Source organism: Bombus vancouverensis, chromosome 14 (genome assembly GCF_051014615.1).
Source record: "Bombus vancouverensis nearcticus chromosome 14, iyBomVanc1_principal, whole genome shotgun sequence".
Classification (NCBI taxonomy): Eukaryota; Metazoa; Arthropoda; class Insecta; order Hymenoptera; family Apidae; genus Bombus; species Bombus vancouverensis.
In genome coordinates, this window is record NC_134924.1 from 8,773,749 (window position 1) to 8,796,369 (window position 22,621).

At 29.4% G+C, this 22,621-nt stretch overlaps 6 protein-coding genes across 11 annotated transcripts; 2 read left to right on the forward strand and 4 right to left on the reverse strand.

Moving 5' to 3' along the window:
* Positions 1-80: 80 nt before the first annotated feature.
* DNApol-alpha73 (DNA polymerase alpha subunit B) lies at positions 81-7,434 on the reverse strand. 3 transcript variants are annotated; one of them, XM_033349909.2, is made up of 7 exons: positions 7,277-7,434; positions 6,657-6,876; positions 6,490-6,541; positions 1,752-1,852; positions 875-1,669; positions 589-804; positions 81-526 (listed from the first exon to the last, which is right to left on the reverse strand). In XM_033349909.2, the coding sequence occupies exons 1-7, from the start codon at positions 7,353-7,355 to the stop codon at positions 208-210; spliced, it is 1,782 nt and encodes a 593-aa protein (XP_033205800.1). In that variant the 5' UTR covers positions 7,356-7,434; the 3' UTR covers positions 81-207. The 3 variants fall into 3 exon arrangements, with proteins under 3 accessions (XP_033205800.1, XP_033205808.1, XP_076480152.1); XM_033349917.2 differs by lacking the exons at positions 6,490-6,541; positions 6,657-6,876; positions 7,277-7,434 and adding an exon at positions 4,690-4,825; XM_076624037.1 differs by lacking the exons at positions 6,490-6,541; positions 6,657-6,876; positions 7,277-7,434 and adding an exon at positions 2,456-2,737.
* A 186-nt stretch (positions 7,435-7,620) lies between these two features.
* Positions 7,621-10,781, reverse strand: DppIII (dipeptidyl peptidase 3). The gene is made up of 4 exons (XM_033349862.2): positions 10,493-10,781; positions 9,947-10,244; positions 8,094-9,858; positions 7,621-8,020 (listed from the first exon to the last, which is right to left on the reverse strand). Exons 1-4 carry the CDS (start codon positions 10,687-10,689, stop codon positions 7,872-7,874), a joined length of 2,409 nt encoding a protein of 802 aa, XP_033205753.1. The 5' UTR covers positions 10,690-10,781; the 3' UTR covers positions 7,621-7,871.
* A 131-nt stretch (positions 10,782-10,912) lies between these two features.
* Positions 10,913-13,597, reverse strand: LOC117166221 (DNA repair protein RAD51 homolog A). Of its 3 annotated transcripts, none has more exons than XM_076624453.1 (3): positions 13,471-13,597; positions 12,301-12,412; positions 10,913-12,179 (listed from the first exon to the last, which is right to left on the reverse strand). In XM_076624453.1, exons 2-3 carry the CDS (start codon positions 12,388-12,390, stop codon positions 11,244-11,246), a joined length of 1,026 nt encoding a protein of 341 aa, XP_076480568.1. In that variant the 5' UTR covers positions 12,391-12,412; positions 13,471-13,597; the 3' UTR covers positions 10,913-11,243. The 3 variants fall into 3 exon arrangements, with proteins under 3 accessions (XP_076480568.1, XP_076480569.1, XP_033205898.1); XM_076624454.1 differs by having other exon boundaries at positions 13,477-13,563; XM_033350007.2 differs by lacking the exon at positions 13,471-13,597 and adding an exon at positions 12,662-12,811.
* LOC117166227 (N-acylneuraminate-9-phosphatase) lies at positions 13,063-19,214 on the forward strand. Its single transcript, XM_033350020.2, has 3 exons — positions 13,063-13,198; positions 17,709-18,192; positions 18,365-19,214. The coding sequence occupies exons 1-3, from the start codon at positions 13,073-13,075 to the stop codon at positions 18,550-18,552; spliced, it is 798 nt and encodes a 265-aa protein (XP_033205911.2). The 5' UTR covers positions 13,063-13,072; the 3' UTR covers positions 18,553-19,214.
* Positions 14,271-16,916, forward strand: Neurochondrin (neurochondrin). Its single transcript, XM_033349893.2, has one exon. The coding sequence runs from the start codon at positions 14,271-14,273 to the stop codon at positions 16,509-16,511; it is 2,241 nt and encodes a 746-aa protein (XP_033205784.1). The 3' UTR covers positions 16,512-16,916.
* A 62-nt stretch (positions 19,215-19,276) lies between the features above and the next one.
* Positions 19,277-22,558, reverse strand: LOC117154277 (uncharacterized). 2 transcript variants are annotated; one of them, XM_033329166.2, is made up of 7 exons: positions 22,430-22,558; positions 21,657-21,764; positions 21,074-21,309; positions 20,657-20,937; positions 20,258-20,549; positions 19,805-20,173; positions 19,277-19,735 (listed from the first exon to the last, which is right to left on the reverse strand). In XM_033329166.2, the coding sequence occupies exons 3-7, from the start codon at positions 21,254-21,256 to the stop codon at positions 19,574-19,576; spliced, it is 1,287 nt and encodes a 428-aa protein (XP_033185057.1). In that variant the 5' UTR covers positions 21,257-21,309; positions 21,657-21,764; positions 22,430-22,558; the 3' UTR covers positions 19,277-19,573. The 2 variants fall into 2 exon arrangements, with proteins under 2 accessions (XP_033185057.1, XP_033185049.1); XM_033329158.2 differs by lacking the exons at positions 21,657-21,764; positions 22,430-22,558 and adding an exon at positions 21,441-21,639.
* Between the last annotated feature and the right edge of the window lie 63 nt (positions 22,559-22,621).

Here is a 22,621-nt window from a genome sequence, read left to right on the forward strand (position 1 = left end):
GAGAGAAATCATGGTATTACATCGATATAAAACAATATTTATATTTTCACTTCTCTTAAATCAAGGCATGAAAACACAAATTATATACAAATTCTTTTTATTAACATCATACTTTAAATAAAAGACACAAACTTTTTACTTTTGTATTTTAATTATCGTGCCTTACATCGCAACAAGAAAATATAAGAAAAAATGAGAAAAAAGCGATCAGACTTTTACAATCTCACAAGATACTCTATTTGGATCCCATTTTCCATTATTCATTGGCCGTACACATAACTTAGCACATATGTACTTTTGTAATCGCTCCGGATTCAAAACGAGGCATTCATTTAATGGTTTGCAATAATGTCTAACGTCGGAAGGTAAGATCAACACGTGGGGTTGCCGTTCAAAACAAGCGTATTGTTTCCAAAGTCTGGTATCAAGATTCAAGCCAGGAGGAGGAGGATATACAGGGTAGAATGAGGACTGAGACAATACATGCTCGGCCAAACGACCAAGTCTATCCATTCCAGGTGTATTCCTAAAAAAAACTTTTGTTACACTAAAATTTATATTTTATTACCTAGATGTTGATACACTTACGATACTTCTTGTTGTCCAAGATGTCTAAGTACATCAACCGATGTTACTCCTATATGTAAACCGTCTACATTTATTATGCATGGATCTGGCATACTACAAATATTCGTCGTACTTGATCCAAGTTTATTTGTATTTAGAATGAACTCCGGAGTTGGAAAAACCGGATGATGATGCACATCACGATTAGAAGGTACCAATATAATGCGAGTAGATTTCCTAAATTATGAAGAATAGTAATGCTAATTTACATTATTATATTAACATGACCTTATTAACTGAAATATACCCTTGTAAATATTGCAGAATCTTCGTTAAAAGCGTATCAAAAAAATCTTGAAAAGTCTCTTTCAAACTACATTTTTTAATTTCAGGATGTGTATATTCTACGAAAGGTCCAACTAATATTAACATATTAGGTTCGTCTTCTACAACGCGTTCCATAAGATCCCATAAAGGTTGATAATTTAAATTATCAGAAGGTGTAAACGGACCAGCCGCAACGTATATTTTAATATCTTTCGATATTTTGGGTACATCGAATAATGGTGCATATCCCTTAACAAACAATTTATTTACTGTTAAAGTATCCTCAGTAGTGATAATACCCTCAACCGCAACGATCTGACCAGTAAACACTGAGTAATGCTTAATTGCTTTAAGATTCAAATGTAAAATGGGAGCTTGTTTCTGAATTTTAAGCCTTTTAGTACCTTCCAGCATAACAATTTTCCTTCCACTAGGCTTTTCGGCTGTTATAAATAGTCTGCCCCATGTTCTAAACACAACTGGTTTTATAGGCGCTATGTTTCTAATGTAACGTATATTCGAATTAGGAGGTTCAATGGCGTTCCAAGCGTAGCACAATCGCTCCCCAAAACTTTGACAATGCATGGTAAGAATTGCTCCCTGATTGGAAAACATTTCAAACATGTACAATGCACCTTTAGGTATATGAGAATTATCCGCCTTAACGATCGATACATCGTGCTCGTTTTGTTTCTTCCAATTTTGAATGGCGGGGCCAAAAAGTAAAAGGACTTTGCCTCTAACCGTTGTACTGGGTGCACGAATCGGAACATCACTATAACAATTATTGAAATTTACTAAGTGCAGTATCGAATTACACAAACATGTAAGTAAAAATGATTAGATAGTGTGCTTACGATTGTGAGGTATAATTCAACGGTGTGAATGTATGGCTTATTGCTCGTAATTTATTATTGCTTTCTGTCTCAGCTGTTGGACTTCTTGCTCTTTTAGTTTGCTTAAAAAGAAGTAAAACGATATTCTATATAATAGTATAAAATAATCTTTACTACAAGTTAGAAATATATATATTTCATATATTACACACAATATTTTAAGAGTGGAACAGATCACCGTAGACGAGTATGTATCTAGTCACGAAGTAAACCATAACGCGCACCACATTCATACTCGCCTATGGAATTATCTGTTTTACATCGTACTAAGGATTCATAAATGAAAAAAGTTTATAACGATGACAAATTTTTGAAACGGTTGCGCGTTAATATGGGAAAACTTATTTTATGATTATCAATGAAACGGCGATGTTTGAATCCAAACGTGCTTAATGAGTGTGGATCTAGTCACAATTTGATCTCCTGTGCACTAGACCTTCACTCATTTAGCAAATTTGGAAAAGATGAATTTTTTCGTTTTCGCTTGTTTTCTTTCTCTGCCGCCTTCCTTATTACATCATACGAATCTAATGTTGCGTCCTTCGAACTATCGATATTTAAAAATTGTTTTCTAATTAGCGATTACAGGAGAATGTAAATAAACACAGAAAGAGTAAGATAAACAGTTATTTTAACCGGTAACGTTACAGTGACAAAAAGCGTACAGTTATAGCATGATCTTCGGGAGTCAACATAACGATGAAGGTTAATTGTTATTAACCTGGCCATTCCTGGCACTCTGTTACGTATTGTTTCGATCTAGTTCTGTCCATTTCTTGTACTTTGCGTTCGATACTTTTACATTCAATTAATCTGTTGCTTTCTTTCACAGTAATTGTTCAATTTATCGAATGTTTCTAATTCTTTAGAAACGGTCTATTCTTTTGATCGATCTATGTCTATACAATTTATTTATAAAGCATATTAGAAGATGAAATTTATGCCAATACGCGCAATTCTCTGTAAAAATATCAATAACAGATACGAAATTTGCTCGAACGATACTTGTACCAGATCATGTAAAACTTTGAATCGATCACTGAGCTGTCCTCTTTCCCCCTCTTTTCTGACGAATACATGAAGAGTCTATTTCTCCTTCTACCCCTCTCACCGCAAACTATCCGCCCCTGGCAATCTTTTGCCCCACTATTCACAGAGATACCGTGGGAAATAACATGAAGCTTTTACCAGATACAGTTGTAGCACGCTATAAGAACCGTTGGTATTTCATTCGCTTTTCAATACAAATATCCAACTATTCTTTTCTTTTTTTTTCTATATCATCCGAAATTCTCATTTACTTTATACATATAAGAGAGAATATCGAGAAGTTAGAAATTGGAACAAAGAGAGGAAAGAGATTGCACTGTCAGTTGTTGGTCAATTGCATTTAATTGGTAGATGTAAGCAACTCCCTAAAGAACAGATCTTTGAACCAAGTGCCGTTTAAGGAAGCTAAAATTTTGTTATAATTTACACGCAATTTAATCTTATTAAACCAACAATTTGCTTATTTATACAAATCTTGCAGACTTTTAGACAGGTGGAACGCGATAATAAAAATAATTATGTGCGATACTCCTGATTAAAAATATCTAAAAAAAAAAAAAAATATTTTATACAGTATATAAGAGGAAAGTGTAAAATTACCAACGATTAGGTGCAACTTCAAAAAACTATCCTATATAAATGCACACGCAGGCGCATGTGAATTTGTATTCATATAAAAATATCATGTACAAGTGTGAGGATATACATTATATACAGAATATTATTTGACAAGAAAGTACATGTAATTCAAACATAAAACATATAAAACTAAATAGTTAATCACATAATACCTTTGCTTAGTAACCCGAGACATTCTTTCGTCAAATATTTGGAAAATATCAAAACACTGAAATGTATATATGAAGAAAGAAGTAGATCTAAAGAAGCATGCGACTGAGTTGAAGCAACAGGTTGTAGCGACGCGACGCTCAGAACTCTCGACCAACGAACGGTCGACGACATTCGCGTGTACGCACACAACGACAATCGATCTTCTTTCTCTTTCTCATATACAGCACTGTTTTTATTACATATAATATATATATACGCATGTGTATCAATGTGAATAAGGTTATCCGTAAACCTTCCTAATGTTAGCAAATACATTTATCTTGTATTTCTTGTAACGACATCTAATGATAAATTCAATGTGAATAAGCAACCTTTATACGTAACGAACAACTTTTCCGATTCTGTGCAATCAATCTGGCACATTTCGACAATAAATATGGAACTGTATGGTATGAAATGATAGGAAAAGTAAAAAAAATTTGAATAAACAATAACAGCAACAATAACAATAGCAACAGGTCGTTATGACGCGAAACGTTATACGATTGGCGGAATGACTTTCGAGTATGAAATTCACTCAAACCGAATTCCATAATGGCTGACGCTTTACTCGACCATTTCAACATATAATACACACTACACTCGCTCGTATAATACTATTTTGCACAAATTATTTACTATTTCACAACAAAATTTACACACAATTTACAGCTTGCATAAAGACTGTAAAATACACGGTTAACCGGCAAATCACTGAATAATACACTCCGACTCCTCGTGACTTCGCTGACAGGCAAGCGGTAGCGTCTCGATTCGACGCCATCAAGATATCTCACCGTAACGAATAATTTTTTAAAAATATCGACTATAACTGCCTCGTACACAAACAAATCAATTATTTAGCAAACTACAACCCGTAAATTTCAGTACAATTTGAGAACTGAAGCATAAGAATAAACGAAAAATACAACGCTTTGTTCAGAAATTCTGTAAGCGCGCACGCACGCGCGCATCAGGATGATAATGGAGTCTGGGTCCTTGAAAACTGAAATCGTACCCTCTGAAGAAATCTGGTCAGCTTTCTTAGATGGAAGGAGAATCCCTCTCTATACGATATGAGAAGGCACACTATCCTTTTTCTACCAATAAGAATCATTCCAACATTCCCCTCCTTCGAAGAGTGTCCTTTGTGGGAGACTGGGAAAGAAGAGGAGGGGATAATGGCGGCGATCTACCTGGACGATTTTTGTGGCGGGAATTATGGTGCTTCAACAAGATCTTACAACAGCGCTTCAGGACAAGAAACCACCTGCCGGGAAATAGCATCGGAAATTTCACTACTGTTAACATTAAGCATCAATAGTAAGCATAATAAATAACACGATGTTCTGATTTTGCCAATGACAATATTCTAATCTCGTAAGATTTTCTATATTTTTATAAAAAAGAAATATGTTAGAAATAAAATAAAACATTTTAAAGAATAAAACTTAACTGTTGTATAAGTTGCTTAAAATGATACAATAATGTATTAAAACCTTCTAAGATATACCTTGAACTTACATTAACAAAAAAAGCAAAATAATAAAATAAAACAGTAAGTTCATAAAAAGAAAAGTTCTACTTTGAAACAAAAATTTAAGAAGACATTACTGTTATACCTCTAATTTATTTTGCTAATTAAAAAGGAGCAAGATTTTATTAATGTTGATAATAATCAATTTTAAATATGATAAAAATAAAAAAATAGAATAAAGTTTAAACGGTATTCTTCTTATATATTAAAAATTACATATAACCTTCTATGTGTATATGTTAACATAAATTTGAAGTCAAAATTTGCAATCGAGTTAAGCTTACTAATAAGTAAAAAATATGACAGTAACTTAAATCTAAAATTTTGTCTACTTCGTATAACTTTGTAAAGTACAATTCCAAACGTTCTATAAAGAATAAGATCCTCAGGTAGAAACCTTACGTCATTGCTACTATAGACCATAGATCGACCATAAAGAATGTGAGACAGTGTTGCCAAAGCGATGTAAATCATTACACTGCCAAGGTTGAGGTTCAATATAAAATAGATTGTTCTCATATATAATACAACAATTTTTTAGGAAACTATATTTAAAAAATATTTATTACGTGTTGTGTTGCATTAAAAAGATTGGACATTTTTTCGCAACACTTTACAAAACATAACAACATTTACACAACATTATATGCACAGAAGCACTTATGGAAACTACGTTTTAAGATTAGAAAATGTTGTATGTCTTGCAATATAGGACATTCATAACTATAATCTATTAACAAAATTGTTAGACTTCTATTCTAACGACAGTATACGATGTATATTTTCAAACTAAATATTTTTATTAAGAGACAAAATATTTATGAATATTTTTGATTAGAATAAAATAAAATCATTCTAAAATGTAAATAAAATTTTATAACAAAATTTGGTTATATGTAATAATTTTAGACATCTAATTTATAAAGAATACTTCGATAAATCTGGCAACAATGTCGGAAGACCATTACAAGGGTAGAGACCTTCCCTCTTGAAAGAAAGAATAAGGAGAACGAGTAATTTTTGAACTCAAAATAGCCCGCTCAAAATTCGACGAAAAATATTATAAATGTAAAAATAATTATTGATGAAGCATATTAAAACATATTTTCATCCTTTTTTACAATAGACTGTATGTCAAATGTTGCTAACTTTTCTTAATTGGTGAAAATATTTACAAATAATTAGTATTAAGATATATATATATATTATGTGAGATTATATTTACTAAATTTTATGTAACAAAATATGACTAATTAAAAAATGATTAAAATGAAAGCTTACCTTTAATGTAGGGCATTCTCCACTGCTGTATATATCCAAAACATTCTTACCACTATTATATGCAATAAATAGATGTAAGAATAACATTTGAAAATCACATGAACTTAAAGAAGTAAGAATATAAGCGATTGCTAAATTTGTTACTAATAAAACACATGAAAGGATACGTAATTTCTGTATTAGACTGTATATCAATATGTATATTTGATACTACTTGAGTAGGAACGTCTAAAGAACATTTATTGTTTTTTTCTAAATCTTCCTTTTCAAACTTAATAAGATTGTTTATTGTTGGATCAATATCTAAGGAATGTGGAATTGTATATGCTACCCATAATTCTACAAATTTTTCTTCATCTATGTTATAATCATGACATAGCTGAATACCTATTCAAAAAAATTCTTTAAAGATATATTAAATAAAAGTAATATATTAATATATTTTATATAAATGACAAAGAACGAATATAAATATTAAAAATATCTGACAAAATTCTATATATATAAACACATTTTGCTAAGTTACACAAATGTGTACATATTACAATGATATATAGTATAAATATTCCAAAGTGTTGTTATAAAATTTATCAGAATTGTTTAACACATATTTATAAAATATATATAACAGTACAAATAATGCAATCAAATACGAATATATCATCAAATATAGAGAATATGTCTGTCTCGGATCAAATGATGCTTTTAATAAATTACTGATTAGGAAATTCGTATAGGTTAGGAATAAATATCTTGCATTTACACAATAAGTCCATAAGTAACTTACATTTATCGATCACGGATTTATCGGAAATATCACAACCTAAATTAGAAAAGCACAGAATTAACGATTCTTCTGACACCATTTTACTACACAAACTAATATTCTTTAGGCTTTTCCCGCCAATTTAATAAATCAACGTACATGCGTAGTACTCTACAGTACCCAGTAGAGTTAGAATCTATAGTTACGAATGATGAATGGTATATAGTGTAAAGAAAACATACTGTATATTCAAGTATACTAAATGGTATGCAGAATCATAACGCGGTCCGTACAAATTTTTCTCAAGATAAGTAATGTATGAATATGTGATTCGCACGAAATATACAATAAATAATAAAAACAACTTTATGTAGTTTGTATAATTTTACAAATATATTTCATGTTATTAGGATAGTTATATGCATAAATATTGATATTTTCACATGCAAATCTTATTTTATATAAAATTCTTATTCATTAGAGTACTTAAAAACCAATAAACTATTTTTTTCATAATTATATATATGGTTCTTATCCATATATACATATATAAACATTACAGTATACATAATAAAAAAAATATCTTTTCTGGCCAATGTTAGTATTAAGTAGTTGATTAATTGTCCAGTGTAAAATGTTGTTTGTCTTTTTCTGCAAGTTCAATAAGTGTTTGTGAAACATCTGCAGAAGGGAATCTTTCTATCCAAGACTGAATCATTCCAGCAAAATTGGGTTCATAGTTTTTCAATTGTACCTCATTTTCACCTGTATCATGATACATAAATTAATAATATTATAAGAATTTATAGTAAATGTACATAATTGTATGAATACAAACCATTTACAAATGTGTTAGATTGTACAAATATTTTTCGTGGTTCTTTGTGAGCTAAAACTATATCTCTCCAACGTGCCCATGGATGCGGACCTGTTTCGGGTACTTCACTATATTTGTCATACATTTTTTTGGCTTCTTCAATGTCACCTGTACTTTTATAAATTTGCAATTTAGTTAAGAACTCTCCAATCGCTTTTTTACCAACTGTCAAAATTTTCGTTCTGTCAACAGTTAATAATAAATTCTTCCCTGGCTCAGATTCTATAACATTAACAAAATCATTGCCAGCTTCTAAACAAACTCTAAGTAAGACATATCTTGCTTGAGAATGAGCTTGTAGCCACTTCTTAGTAGATGGTTGATACATTTCTAAAGCTTTTGCACAACCAGTCCATAATAAAGATAACCAATTAACATATATTATATCATCAGCCTTAGAATTCTCATGTCCAAATATACTTAGTATATCTTTCTCTAAAGATAAATATAATCCAACTGCTTCTGCCCTGCATTCTTCATAAGAAGATCCCATTGACCCAAACTTTGAATCATATGTTTCACCAGGTAAAAAGAATTTATTTATTGGTTCTCCAGTAAAAGGATTTTTTACTTTTCCCATGTCAAAATTATATAAACCAGATTCTAATTTCCTCAATAATTTACCTGTTCCATGACCAAGAAGTTCATGCAAACCAACTTGTACTTCAAAGCTAGCTACTCTATAATTATTCATTAGAGTTTGATCGTGTTCAGATAAAAATGGCAGTACATCTAATTTCATATTTGCAGGAATTACATTACCCAAAGAAACATTTTTAAATCCTTCTGATTGCCTAATTTCATCATAATTTGGAATATTTATACCTGCAGGGATACCAGATCCTGAGAATGTTAGAACATCCAATGAAGTAAAATCAGGCCTTAGAAATTCATCTTTTTCAAAGTCTCTGGCCCAAGGAAGCTTTGGTATAAATTTTTCTGCATTACTTACTAATGTAGCAAATTTTTTGGACATTTCTTTATTTACCATTGCTACAAATCCTTCAAACTCCCCTCTCTGACCTGCTGGATCTCTATAGGTTTCAATAAAACCAATATAAGTTTCTATAACTGGTCCTTTGTCCTTAATCCACAAACGAGATCCATCTTTATGATCTTGTAAAGATCCTGTCTTGAAATGCTGTATATATTTATTTAACATACTCTTTTCAGTTTCATTTGCAGCATATTCTTTTGCTTTCTGAATATTATCAACAACTGGAATCAAAAGTTTGCTATAGTCTCCTCTTGTAATTTTAAATCTTGCATTTTTAAATACTTCTTCTGACAATGTAATATTAGGATTATCATTGATCTCCACAGAAGCTAATCTGATTTCATATATATCTATGTTTTTGGAACCTTCAGAATCGTTTTGTTTATTTGCTATTTTAAAACATCTGGCATTATAAGATTCTAGTCCTTTATTTTGCATAAAATCATTAACTAATTCTGCATCTTTGTCTGTACAATTAGCAGAGAAATAAGTTGTAACCCCTTTTTCACCTAATCCCAAAGATTTTAATTTTCCTTCTGTAGAATATATTATATTTTGAATTTTATTCCAAATTTCTTCAATGTCTTTGGGATTATTTTCATATGCCTTTGAAATTTTTATTATGGCTTCAAATTTATCCTTAGGGAAGTTAGGTATTATTTTGCTGTCACCAAAAGATTTATAATTACCAGCATTTGCAAAGATTCCACAAGAATATACTAAAAATGCCTAAAAGTATAGTATAATTGTACAATTAATGTTAAGAACTACCTTTAAAAATTAAAATTACTATTCCACATATTATATATAAACTTACTGTGAACTCATCTTCACTAACACCAGCATTAAATGCAGAATTTTTCAATTCATTTATTGTTTCAGATAAGAAAATTTTATGTAAAAGGGCAAATAATAATGGTGATTCTGGGGAAGTTTGTACATATACAATAAGACCACCATTCCATGCAGCTTGACTTAAATAATGTGCATATAATTTTTCCTTTTTTGTTAATGCATTAAATGCAGTATCACATTCTAAAGCAATTATTGGTTGGTTATTCGGTAAAGTAAACAAGGAAATATCTTCACTCATTTTTGTAGATAATAATTTCACACTGGAATGCAAAGAAAACAATAGATTTATTGATTACGCTATAGAATTTATATATAAATTTATGTATATATGAAAATAAAACACAATCATTAAGTCAATAAATTCAGAAAACTTTTTTACAATTATAACGTTCTACAGAAATATTAAGAAGGAAATCAAAGAGAAAATTTTGTCCTTTTATACATATATATGCTATATGTATACGTATACATATCTTGTGAAATAAAAGTGACGCTACATATAACCAACCTTGAAACAAAATTATTTCTTAAAAGCTTAAGGTTTTTATCCGTATTTAGAATTATAAATCCTACTCTTCTTTCCTTAATACTAATGTTAAATGAAAAAAACCGTAGAAAATATTTAAGCACGGTTTGTGAAACAATCTTCTGTCGATAAAATGGCCACATCTGCAATATATTTCTTTCGCGGTGCAATTTAAACATTGCAATTTATGTAAAAGCAACTAACTATTTTTTTATATCAATATACACAATTGAACTATTTATTATTAAAGAGTTGTCTGCTAAGTATTAATTTATTATATATATTTCCTAATGTAAAAACGATTACCAAAATTTCCTAGATAATCTAGTTCTTATATTCACTAAAAGTTTGCCGCTTATTGAGATAGGTCGCAAACAACTTCTTGAAATTTTCAAATATATAATTTATTCTTTTTACAATGTACATATTTACTTAAAAAAATATAAACAAATTAAATTACTACTATATACTTGATGTTACTTTATACATTTAGTACTTTCTGTCTTATTTTATGCATTTGATATTTTTTATTACATTTATTAGATCATATGTTGCTCAATAATCATATAACAATATTTTCTACTTATTCAATATTTTTGTATAATAAAACAAATTATATATCCTTAAAGAGTGTCATTAATTAAATAAAAATACTATCTTATATTTTCTGGAAAACACATCTTAGAGTAATTTCTTTTATAAACATAAGTATTTAAAGGAGAAAAATATAGTATTATTCTTTGACATCACCAATACCATCTGCATTTATTGCAAACATTGCTTCACTCTCAGGCAAACAGGGTGAATCATAGATTTTACATATTCTAGTTTCACCTCTACCCTTACGTAAATATAATCTTGTAGTACTTGCATGAGCTAAAATATGACCACCAATAGGCTTTTTTTGGTCGCCACCAAACATACTAGCTGCACCATCAACTTGTGCCACAACTTGATTGGTTATAACAACAGCAACACCATGTTCATCCGCTAATCTGAGCAACATTCTGAGAAATCTACCTAAATGCATTTGTCTAGCAGCTAATTCTCCCCTTCCAGAGTATTCAGTTCTATATAAACCGGTTGCACTATCTACTATCAATAATGCATATCTAGATTCTGTCATCATAGCACTAGCTTGAATTAGTAATTGAGTTTGATGATCTGTATTATAAGCTCTAGCACATGCCACATTATCTAATACAGAATCCCCTGCTATCTTATATCTTTCAGCAACAGCAATTAATCTTTCGGGTCTAAAAGTTCCTTCTGTATCTATGTAAAGACATTTTCCTTCTGCACCACCCATATCTATCGGTAATTGACAATTCACAGCAAGCGTATGACATAATTGAGTCTTTCCTGATCTAAATTCTCCAAATATTTCTGTAATAGAACCCGTTTCGATACCACCGCCTAATAGTCTGTCCAATTCACTGGAACCAGTTGTTACAAAAACAATATTGGAACGAGTTTGATGAATTTCAGTAGCACTCTTAAATCCCATTACAACAAGTTTGGAAGCTTCTTGCAAAATTTTATCTGCTTTAGCTTCACTGATACCTTTGATAGCAATTAAGCACTTTTTTGGAGCATAGGCTACAGCTTCCACAGTATAGTAGCCAGCTTCTTCCAGCTTTTTTACATCTCCTGCTGTTATACCATTTCCCTGAACAAATAACACAGTTATTAAATATTAAATTTAATTTTATAAATGATATAAATTATTTCATACAAACATTAAAAAAACGAGGGAAAAGAATATGATACAGGTTAAAGAATCAACGTACTTCCAGGGTTTTTATTAATTTTGCTTGTGGATTATATTCTTCAAATTCTTCATCTCCTTGAAGAGTAGCTGTGTCTGCCATAGCTGTCATTTTTTAATAAGATATAATATACCTGAAAAATCGAAAAACAAGTGTTAACTTTGGCGCCATCAATATTACAGTGTCTTTAAATTACACGATTTGCATTATTTATCATTGCTTTTTATTTATATAAATAACGTAATATTTAGCACTAAAATTATAATATGTTGTTATATAAAATATATAATTTATAATAACTTATCCGTAATTTTGTTTATACTAAATTCAACTTATTCAATATCTTCAATATCGTATTTAACAATTGTGTTAGTATCGATACCTGTTATTTGAAATAAATATATTAATAATTATGTAAAAAGAAATAAATGAATGAAAACAAGAAAACTTTTATTTATTATTAACTCTAAATCTGTAGAATTATGTACACAAATATAAATACACATAAAAGCTAGATCACGCATTTATCGACGATCAATATCAATTTCTATTAAAGATGTCTCTTCATTCGAGAAGAAATCAAGAAAGAGGAAAAGGTCAGGACAGGACAAGAACGAAAGGCATCAGGTCGAGACAAGACAGATATATTCTGTTCTGACATCTGACCATTAAAATAATTGTATATTTATCCTTAGAGTGTTTTCAGAAGGAGACCGTTATATGAACATTATATGTTTTTATGCGCGACTCTTCATTGAAACATCGTTGAATTAACAACAGATTTACTTTTCCAATGACAATGGCGACTTTGCATGAGAAGCATTTTTGTTCATCCAATGTATCTATAAGCGCTGTGTTCTTTGATCTGGACAATACTCTCATCGAGACTAGAAAGGGCGACAATCAAACATGTCGAAAGGTATGCTAAAATATTTGAAATTATATTGATATTAAAAGCCGTATGCGTGTATATAAACGGTCAGTATTGGTTAAAATACTGGAAATACATATGTGTGTGTATGTCTTTCTTAGAGAGTGCGCGAAAACTGTAGTTAATCTTTCTCTCGAAATTAAATGAAAAGTCGCTCATATTGCTAATTTACTTATAATTTTATACATATTTTTTTTGCTTTTATGTGGTACTTCTTTTACTGTTTCAAAAAAAAAGTATCTCGTAGTAATTACATTTACATTTACGTTTAATCTTTCAATTCCGTTTGGATACGAAGATGGTACGAAAATAGAAGCTTCTGTGTAATACGAGCTGACTCCCTGATATAGTGCTTTCTCTCGGACGGTTATTTTCGACCGATCCTACTGCACTGTCCAGACACTCAACAGAACGTAGAAAAAGCGTGTAAGCACGTTACTGAAGATATTCACGATTCACGATCTTAAGATACCAGTTAATTGTACTATTACATTCACATGCTATATCATGTGGAGAAGGTTATGGTAGAATGGTAGAATTATGTGTACATTCAAAATTCTTTTCCAATGAAATTTTGTAAAATGTGGTTATTCTAAACAGCTTTTTATGTTATTTTCTTTAATACAAAACTTAACATAAGCAGTTAATATATCATATTTCTACAGTAAAATAAAATAATTCTTTGAAGGACGCTGCTAACCTTGTATTGAAAATAATTCATATTTTAATGTTAATGTACACATGTTTGTGGAATTAATGTTTGTGATAGTACAACTTTATTTCTGTCTGACTAAGTGAGTGTGTCAAAGGGCAAGGCTAGTTTTAAGGGGCTTGATCTGGGAGTACTGCCAGTTGGCTTTTAGCTGTGACATGTGAAAGATGCAAATCTCAGTGAATCTTTGTTAAATACTACTGAGTAAATATCAAAATTCTGGAATTGTTTGTGAATTGCATCTAGAAGTTTGTCATCGTACGAGAAAAAATAAAAGTAGAAAAATACTTGTAGATTATAAAAATAGATATTTTTTTTCTTTAAATTATAACAACATAAACTACAGCCATGAGTATTTCAAAGAACGTGAAAAAATATGAAACTATTTTGAAGTCTGTTGAAACTGATTCAGAAAAATTTGCTGCGTTATTTATGATAACAAAATTGGTGGATAGCAAAGATTGTACAGTAGCAGAAAAAAAAGTGTTATTTGAAGCTATTGGAAAAAAATTTTTAGCGAAATTATTATCTACAGAAGTAGTTCCTGTGGATTGTCCTCCACAAGTATATAAGTCTGTAGCATTGTCTATACTTTCTGCATTCTGTGGAGAATCAGAATTAGCTTCTCATCCTGACATGATTACTCATATACCTGCATTACTTGAAATTATATCGCAAGCCGATGAAGATGCAGATGATAATATGTTAATTATTGTTAGTGAAGCATATACCTGTCTGCAAAATATTGCACAATATTCTCCTGGGCAACAAGTTTTACTTGAACAGAAAGCAATTACAAAAATGTGTGATATTTATTCAGAAAAAAGCTTTCAGACAGACCAAGCTTTGAACATTTTAGTTACTTTAGTTCAGAGATTTGGTCCAGAAGCATGGGATGCAACAGATACTGCACCTTTCCATGTTATTATAAATAAGATTGCATTAGATTTTGAAACAGATCATACAGAAAGAAAATTTCAGTTATGTACAATTTTGCAAGCTTTACTAATGTCCTGCAGAAAAAACATAATTAGTGAAACTGCTAAAGAAGAATCTTGGCCTTCTAGCATTCACAAGGCTTTATCTGATATTCTTGGATCAAAGATAGGCAAAAATCAACGCGATCCAGCACTAAAACTTGCTTCTGTCATGCTAGATTTATTGGGAGCAGAATGGACTTTATTAGATAAAGAAAAACCAAAAGTATTTTTATTATTATTAATTCAATTGGCATCTATAGAAGTTAGAATGCAAGTGGAAGGAAAACAATTAAAAACTATAATGGCAAATGCAGACTTAGTTACATCTTGTTTTATTATTATTGAAATTTCTCTTGGATATATTACTAATGATCAATTGGACCTAGACCAAAAAGAAAAACAGTCATTATATACTGTTTTAAAGGGAGCCTTCGCTGCAATTATAGGTTTACTTACAGCAGTATCTAAGATGAAAGAAATAACAGATGTCAAAGAAAAAATATTTATTTGTGCTGTGGTAAGAGTATTAGCAGCATGGCTTGCTCAGGAAACAACAGCTATGCGTTCTCAAGTTTATGCAGTTTTACCATATGTATTAACAGTAGCCAATGACACATTTTATGCACACAGAAATAGAAAATTGTCAGAGAAGGCTAAAGCAAATGCTAAAATTAAAAGCGATGAAGCAACATCATCTGGAGAACTAGTTACTTATGATCCTTTAAGTGAAATTGATTTATTGAGACTTTTATTACCAGCATTGTGTTATTTAGCTGTAGAAGAAGACGCTAGAAAAATTTTAATTAAACACAAACAAGAGGAAGTCCTGTTTGAATGTTTATCTTACCATTGGACAATTGTTCATCATAAAAAGCCACCAATACCAAAATCAGAAAGATTAAAAGCATTGAAAGAACCAGAAAAAGAAGAAGATTTAGACCTTCATGTATCAGAAGCAATCAAAGATTCAAGGGTGGCCATGGTCTCTGTGTGCAATGTTTTAATGAACATTACTGTATTAGAGGCAAAATTAGTGGAAGAATCACCAACATTTATTTCTTTATTAAAATTTATTTTCAATAATCTCCCAGAACTTAAACAAATTCCTGAAAATCTAGTATTGCACGGTCATCTTGCAGTTTTAGGATTGCTGTTATTGAAGCAACAGGCAACACGTGTCAAGAAAAATGATTTTTCTATATGTCGATATATTCAGGCTACTATAAGATTTTTGTGGGATGCATATATAATTGATGAAAGCAATGATCCCACTGAACTTGTTGTTGCTATGTCATATAAAGAGCGATGGATGGAACTTATGGAACTATGGTTTCTTGGAATGCAAACAATGGCTGGGGTGTTACAAGTTATACCTTGGCTTTCACAATTTACTCTTGAGTCAGGTTGGGCAGAAGAAATTATTGAGATTCTCAAGAAAATAAAAATAGGAAGTCTTCAGCCAAATGTAAAGTTTGCTTTTGAAGATCTTTTGTGCCATTTAGTTAAAGCAGATGAAAATGTTGCTTCTGTTTTGAAGAAATGTGGGGCTTTAACAGTATGCAGAAATCATCGTATGATGGAGCTGGGAAAACATCTTTTTGGAGATTAAAAACAATCCAAAAATTTATATCGATATTTTATTATCATGTTTTAAATGAAAGTACTATATATCTGTACATTGATAGAATAGCCAAGATACTTAATCCATTCTTATGTTGTTAAGTAATATGTTTGTTTGTGTATACGTATTACACATGTTTCCTTTTTTATATTACGCTATATTGCATATGAAAGAAACTATTAATAACTCTTATTTCATCAAAATAACACTCATATTTTGATTTAGTGATTCAGTTTAGCTAAAATTTTGTAAACCTGTATACAATCACAGATCAGATATAAATGTAATCATGTCTGAAAATAGCTTTCTGGCAAGCAAAAGAGCTACTAAATGTTTGCATGAGTTAAATAGATTTAGAAATTTAAATATTGAAATATATATTAGAAAAAACTATTTTTACATTTTATATTAATTTATAAAATATTAGAAAATTTGTATAAGTTAAATTTGGAATTAATACAGTTTGTGAATGTATATATGAAAAATTGCTTATGTATAACAAATGGCTTTGTAAAATAATAAATGGTCTTTCTACTAAAGAAATTGTTTTTAAAAGTATTTTATCTTTTAAATTATTCCCTACTTTAATATTAGAAAATTACGTTAGATAAACTTTTCAATCATGTGAGAATTATCCCTTATATTGCATTTAATACATGGCATAAAATCTGCAAAAATAGGTATAAATGTTAACATCCAACAACCATTTGAGTAAAGTTTTTAGGGTTGGAGTAATATAAATTTGTTGTTGGCACAACTGATTTTGTTGTGATTACAGCAACGACCGCGGGTGCCACTTCGAGTGTCCACTAATCGGCTCGAGTATTTCAATGAATCAATGCATTTTCTAGGTAATCATCAAAAACTGAATTAAGTGACCTAAGTTCCTAACTGATCGTTTGTATCCTTTCTCCCAAGAGCTTGGTTCAGCCATCAAAATCCACATTCAATGAATGGTTATTTTTCACTTTCAATATGTCAATTATTCCTTATAAAATCTATTTTTCACATTTATCATTTTTCCCAGTTATCAAAACATACTATAGATCATGTTGAATGTGGAAATCATTCATTTTCCTTTAGTGCGTACTTTATATTTTGTTCATTATTTTATAATATTGCTTGATTTATGTATTATAAAGTGAAAAAAATGTCTAATAGGTGGTATTCTAACTTTATCTGCAGTTGGCTGAGGAACTAACACAAGAATATGGTATTCCTGAAGATATATCTGTGAAGATTACAACAACATATTTGAAGCTCTTTAGAAAATGTCCTGATAATGTAATTCACACCTTGGATGTTTGGCGTATAACTTTATGGAGTAGAGCACTCGGAGAAAAGTACTCATATCTAGCAAAAAAAATTTACGAGCGATGGTTATGTCTACGATATTATTATTTGGCTCTGTCGTCAGATATAGTTTCTATGCTGCATCAATTGAGGTTAAAATACCTCTTAGGTTTGATTACAAATGGTCCATCTAATGCACAATGGGAAAAAATACGAAAACTTTCACTAGAACAATATTTCGATATAATTCTTGTATCAGGAGATTTACCATGGGAAAAACCCAAAAGGGAAATATTTCGAAAAGCATACCGATTTTTAAATGTTAAACCAGATAGTTGTGTAATGGTTGGTGACAAACTGGAAACTGATATCCTGGGTACTACATTATTGTCATATTTTATTTATCACGCGCATTAATTATTTACGAATTATTAGAAAATATTACATTCAAATATTGTAGAATAATCTTATTTGAAAATGTTATTTCAATCAATTAACATTATAAAGAAAATGATGCAGTTTAAAAGATTATTATTTTCCATATATAGGTGGAATAGAAGCAGGTCTAGGGTGTACAATTTGGATTCCAACATTGGATAAACCACCCTTATTAAGGGGAGATCCACAACCAGATTTTACTATAAGGCATGTCACAGATCTCTTAAGTATTTTAAACAGAAGTCCTGATGCACCAGAACTTGAAGATTCTTCTTCAAATGCGTCAGATGGTAGTTGATAAAAGGAGAGATTATTACTTCAAACTTTCCCAAATATTATAGCTGATCAGAGGTCACATTTTTATATAGAGAACTTGCTAATTATTTTCTCATAGTTAAGTAAATATTATTATTGTAACTATTATTATAGCATGCTTTAAAAGTGTCTTAAATGGCTCCTATATTATTTTTATCTTCATATTGAATAGAAAAAAATGAAATTGTTATTGAACTACAACATGATGATAGTGTTACTGCATTGAATTTCAAAAAGATATCATTTAAGTATATTTATTATAGATCTCTCTCTTACTAAGTTTTTAAATTGAGAATGAATTTTATATCATTTATATGAGATAAAAATTATATTTTTTAACTGAAAGAGTATTCTTAATTGAGAATTGTGTAATTGTTTTTAAATTTACTTGCTAGGTATATTACCTAATTTTATAATAAATTTTGGTTTTTACAGACAAGTTTTAGATAACGTTATAAATTGTTTATATATATGTAAATTTATTATAAGTAAGCACAAAGTAATTTGTATACAAAGTACAAATGAACATTTATATCCATATATTAATAAAAAAAATTTAATAGGAGTAATGATAAATAATTTTTATAATTTTATAGCCAATGTACAATGTATGCATTAAATATAATGATTGTAAAAATGTATAAACATATGTTTATAATTATGAGATATATACATGGAATATGTGAAGAGTAAATACCACGAACAAATTTGATACACACACATATATTGTAACTATATAATATGTACATCTGTAACATATATTTTTCCATTATATATTTTATTTTGTGTTAAAATAATACGAACAGAAATGTTGAAGAAAGTTTTAAAAAACTGATAAAATGATAAATTGAAATGTAATACTTATTTTTAGTAATAAAAGAAAAAATAACAATATTAATCTTTTTTTCCTGATTGTAAAACGAATATTGTTATATTTACATATTGAATATATTTTATGAATTTTTACTTATTTTAATAGTTCAGCATTATATGACTATTATTTTTTACGTTTGTATATCTTTATGTCCTTCTGTTACAAAATCATCAGTCACAGAACTTTTATCCTGTTCATCTACTTTGTTTAAATCATAAGATTCTGTTAAATTGGTATCAAATTGATCGCTTTCTTCCATTCCATATTCATTGTTTGGTTTTATCATTTGGTTCTAAAAAAATATTATGTTAATAAGGCAATATATGTAAATTACATATTACATTTAATCTGTTGAACAAACCAATGATTTGCTTTTAAAAAAAAGTTTTCTACAAATTTTTCGAGCTTTTTCGGGATTGATATCAGCTTCTATTAGTGACGTTAGAACATCTTTCTCAGTTATATGTAATTCGGGATTAGCATCAATCAATATGACCGATTTACTTTTAGCGCTTAGTGCATCACGCCTGATTTCGTCTAGTTTCTGATACCACATTAATTTTTTAAGTACTCTATCTTCATTTAGACCTCTTACAGGCATCAGTGGTCGAATTTCAGAAATATTTAATAATTGCTGAGCATATACAAGATCTTCTAATTCTTCTCCCTCTGAATTATCCGATATATTTAAAGCAAGTTTTAATTGATAAATCTCGTACAACATTCGCTTCTATTTAGAAACACAAAGTTTGTCATTTTATGCATTTAACATTATTTTATAAACTTAAGCGATAGTAAGTGATATTATTCTGACCGTGTCTAGAATTGTTTTGTTTTCTTCAGTGTGTTTCTTAAATACTTCTTGTAGCTCTTCATCAGTATACAAACCATTGAGTATTATTTCATGTGTAATATCGTACATAAATTTTGCGTATTTCGCTTCTTCATCCTTTATATGTGCTTTTTGATCAATGAAGTCAGTACATAGTTGAGCGGTTTCATAATTTCTATGATTTCTTGATGTGCTATCTTCTGATGGAAGATGATTGATGTTTTGTGATAAATAATCACAAGTAGATTTATAATACATCGAATTTTTTTCTATTCTATATATATTTTTACGGTAACAAATAATTTATCAATAACAAATACCTATAATTTTAGTCAATTTAAATAACGAAGCAAATGTTTCTATTGCAAAATTTTATCTCACCTATCTTGAAATTTTAATGCAGTTTCCACACTTGTAGAATTAAAAATCTTTCTACAACTATTACTTGATTGTGAATAAGACTGTTCTCTTATATTTTTACTATTTGATGTAACTGGCTCCGAACTACCTGTTTTAAATATTGATGAACTTGGACAAACTACATGACTGTGAGATTTTGGTCGTGAACAGATCTCATTATAATCGGATAAAGGATTAGTAAAGTACTTCCGAGCTTCACACTGGCAGAAATACTTTGAGTCATAGTTCATTCTTAAAAAATCCTGTTAATTAATCATTAAAGGATAATTTGAATCTATAATTTATAATTTTTGAATTGAGTAATTTATAATTTCATTCCTATGTTACATTTCCTGCAAACTTCTCAGTAATCAGAAATGAGTTATATGAATAATTTACCATTGGATGATATGAGACATCATACGTCAATTTATCAATTACGTTATTTGTAATTTCAGTTTTTACAAATTGTGGTTTCCAATCTGTTTGTTTGCACATTTGTTTTTTTTTACGTATATAGCTTCTGTTTCTAGCATCAACGACACATTTTGCCAGTAAAATGCGTCGTAAGTGCGCGCTCATAGAGTTATATGCTGTTAATTGTTCATAATAATTTTGTCCATTTTGATTGTATGCTACATGCAATATAAATTTACGGGTTAAAAAAGAATTTTGTAAAATATATATCCTCCCAAATAATATAAAACATCGATATTTCGATCAAATTGGAAAATATGGAACAATGAAAAAAATACATTTTTCATACCAGTGCTTTTAAGATTAACTTCACTCTTATTGCATCTTGTCATTTCTTCAAAACTATAATATTATTACTTGTCTATTTTGAATCTTATTTCTAACTTGATGTACTAATTTAAAAAATAGTTAAAAGATGCTAAACAATTAATAAAACAACACTAACAAAAATTTATACCTTACTAATTACACATAAAATACTGTGAGGTACGTAACATATACATACAAGTTTAAAGTTGTTACTGTATGGTTACCAAGCAACAATATAATTCTTTACTTCGTACTAGATATGACTACAAAGTTTATCTCATATAAATTATGTAACAATTTATGCCTGAAACAGTTTAATTATTTATTTAATATTCCGACATAACATTATAAGTTACATTTGTTGTAAATATATACATATATGTATTCATTAATCTATATTACGTACTCATATTTTATACAATATATATACATATAAAATTAATGATAATTAAGTTCTGAACTTAAACATTGAAAAAAGGAAATTAATCATAAACAAGATACAATCTTCTTAAAATGCAGAGTTTTAATTATTATAAATAATAAACAGAATTTAAAATTATTTCAGTAGTAAATGAATTACACTTAGTTTACAGTCTTTTTAATGTTATTGCTTAGAATTCTACAACGGTAAGAGTCACATACGATCCTGAATTCCGCGGAATCAATCGATGTTGCTGCACATGTTAATTTATGATCGCACTATATTTCTATAAAGATACCTAACGTATTTTGTCTGTGACTATATTTTGTTTATGATTGAATAACTTGAATTTATGTTTGTATCACAATTCTGTTATCTACAGCAGATAACTAAACTTTATATCAATTTTTTAATTTATTAATGTTTATAACCATAATAATACATTTTATATATGTATCTAGGTATGTACATGGATTTATCAATATCTTTAATTTTAGTAAAAATAAATACTGTGTAGAAGTCATAACGGTAAGTATGTAAGTACTTACATATTTCATTCTTTAAGTAGTATGTGTTTATGTATGTGACTTATCATTTCTTTTGCTATCGCAGGTTTATTTGATTTGAATGATTCGTAGCAGATATGATATGATGTCCAAAAAGATTGGAGTCATAACCTAAAATTAGGCGTGTGCCAAGAATCGTAGATAGTAAAATATGCAAATAAAAAAAAGTTATTA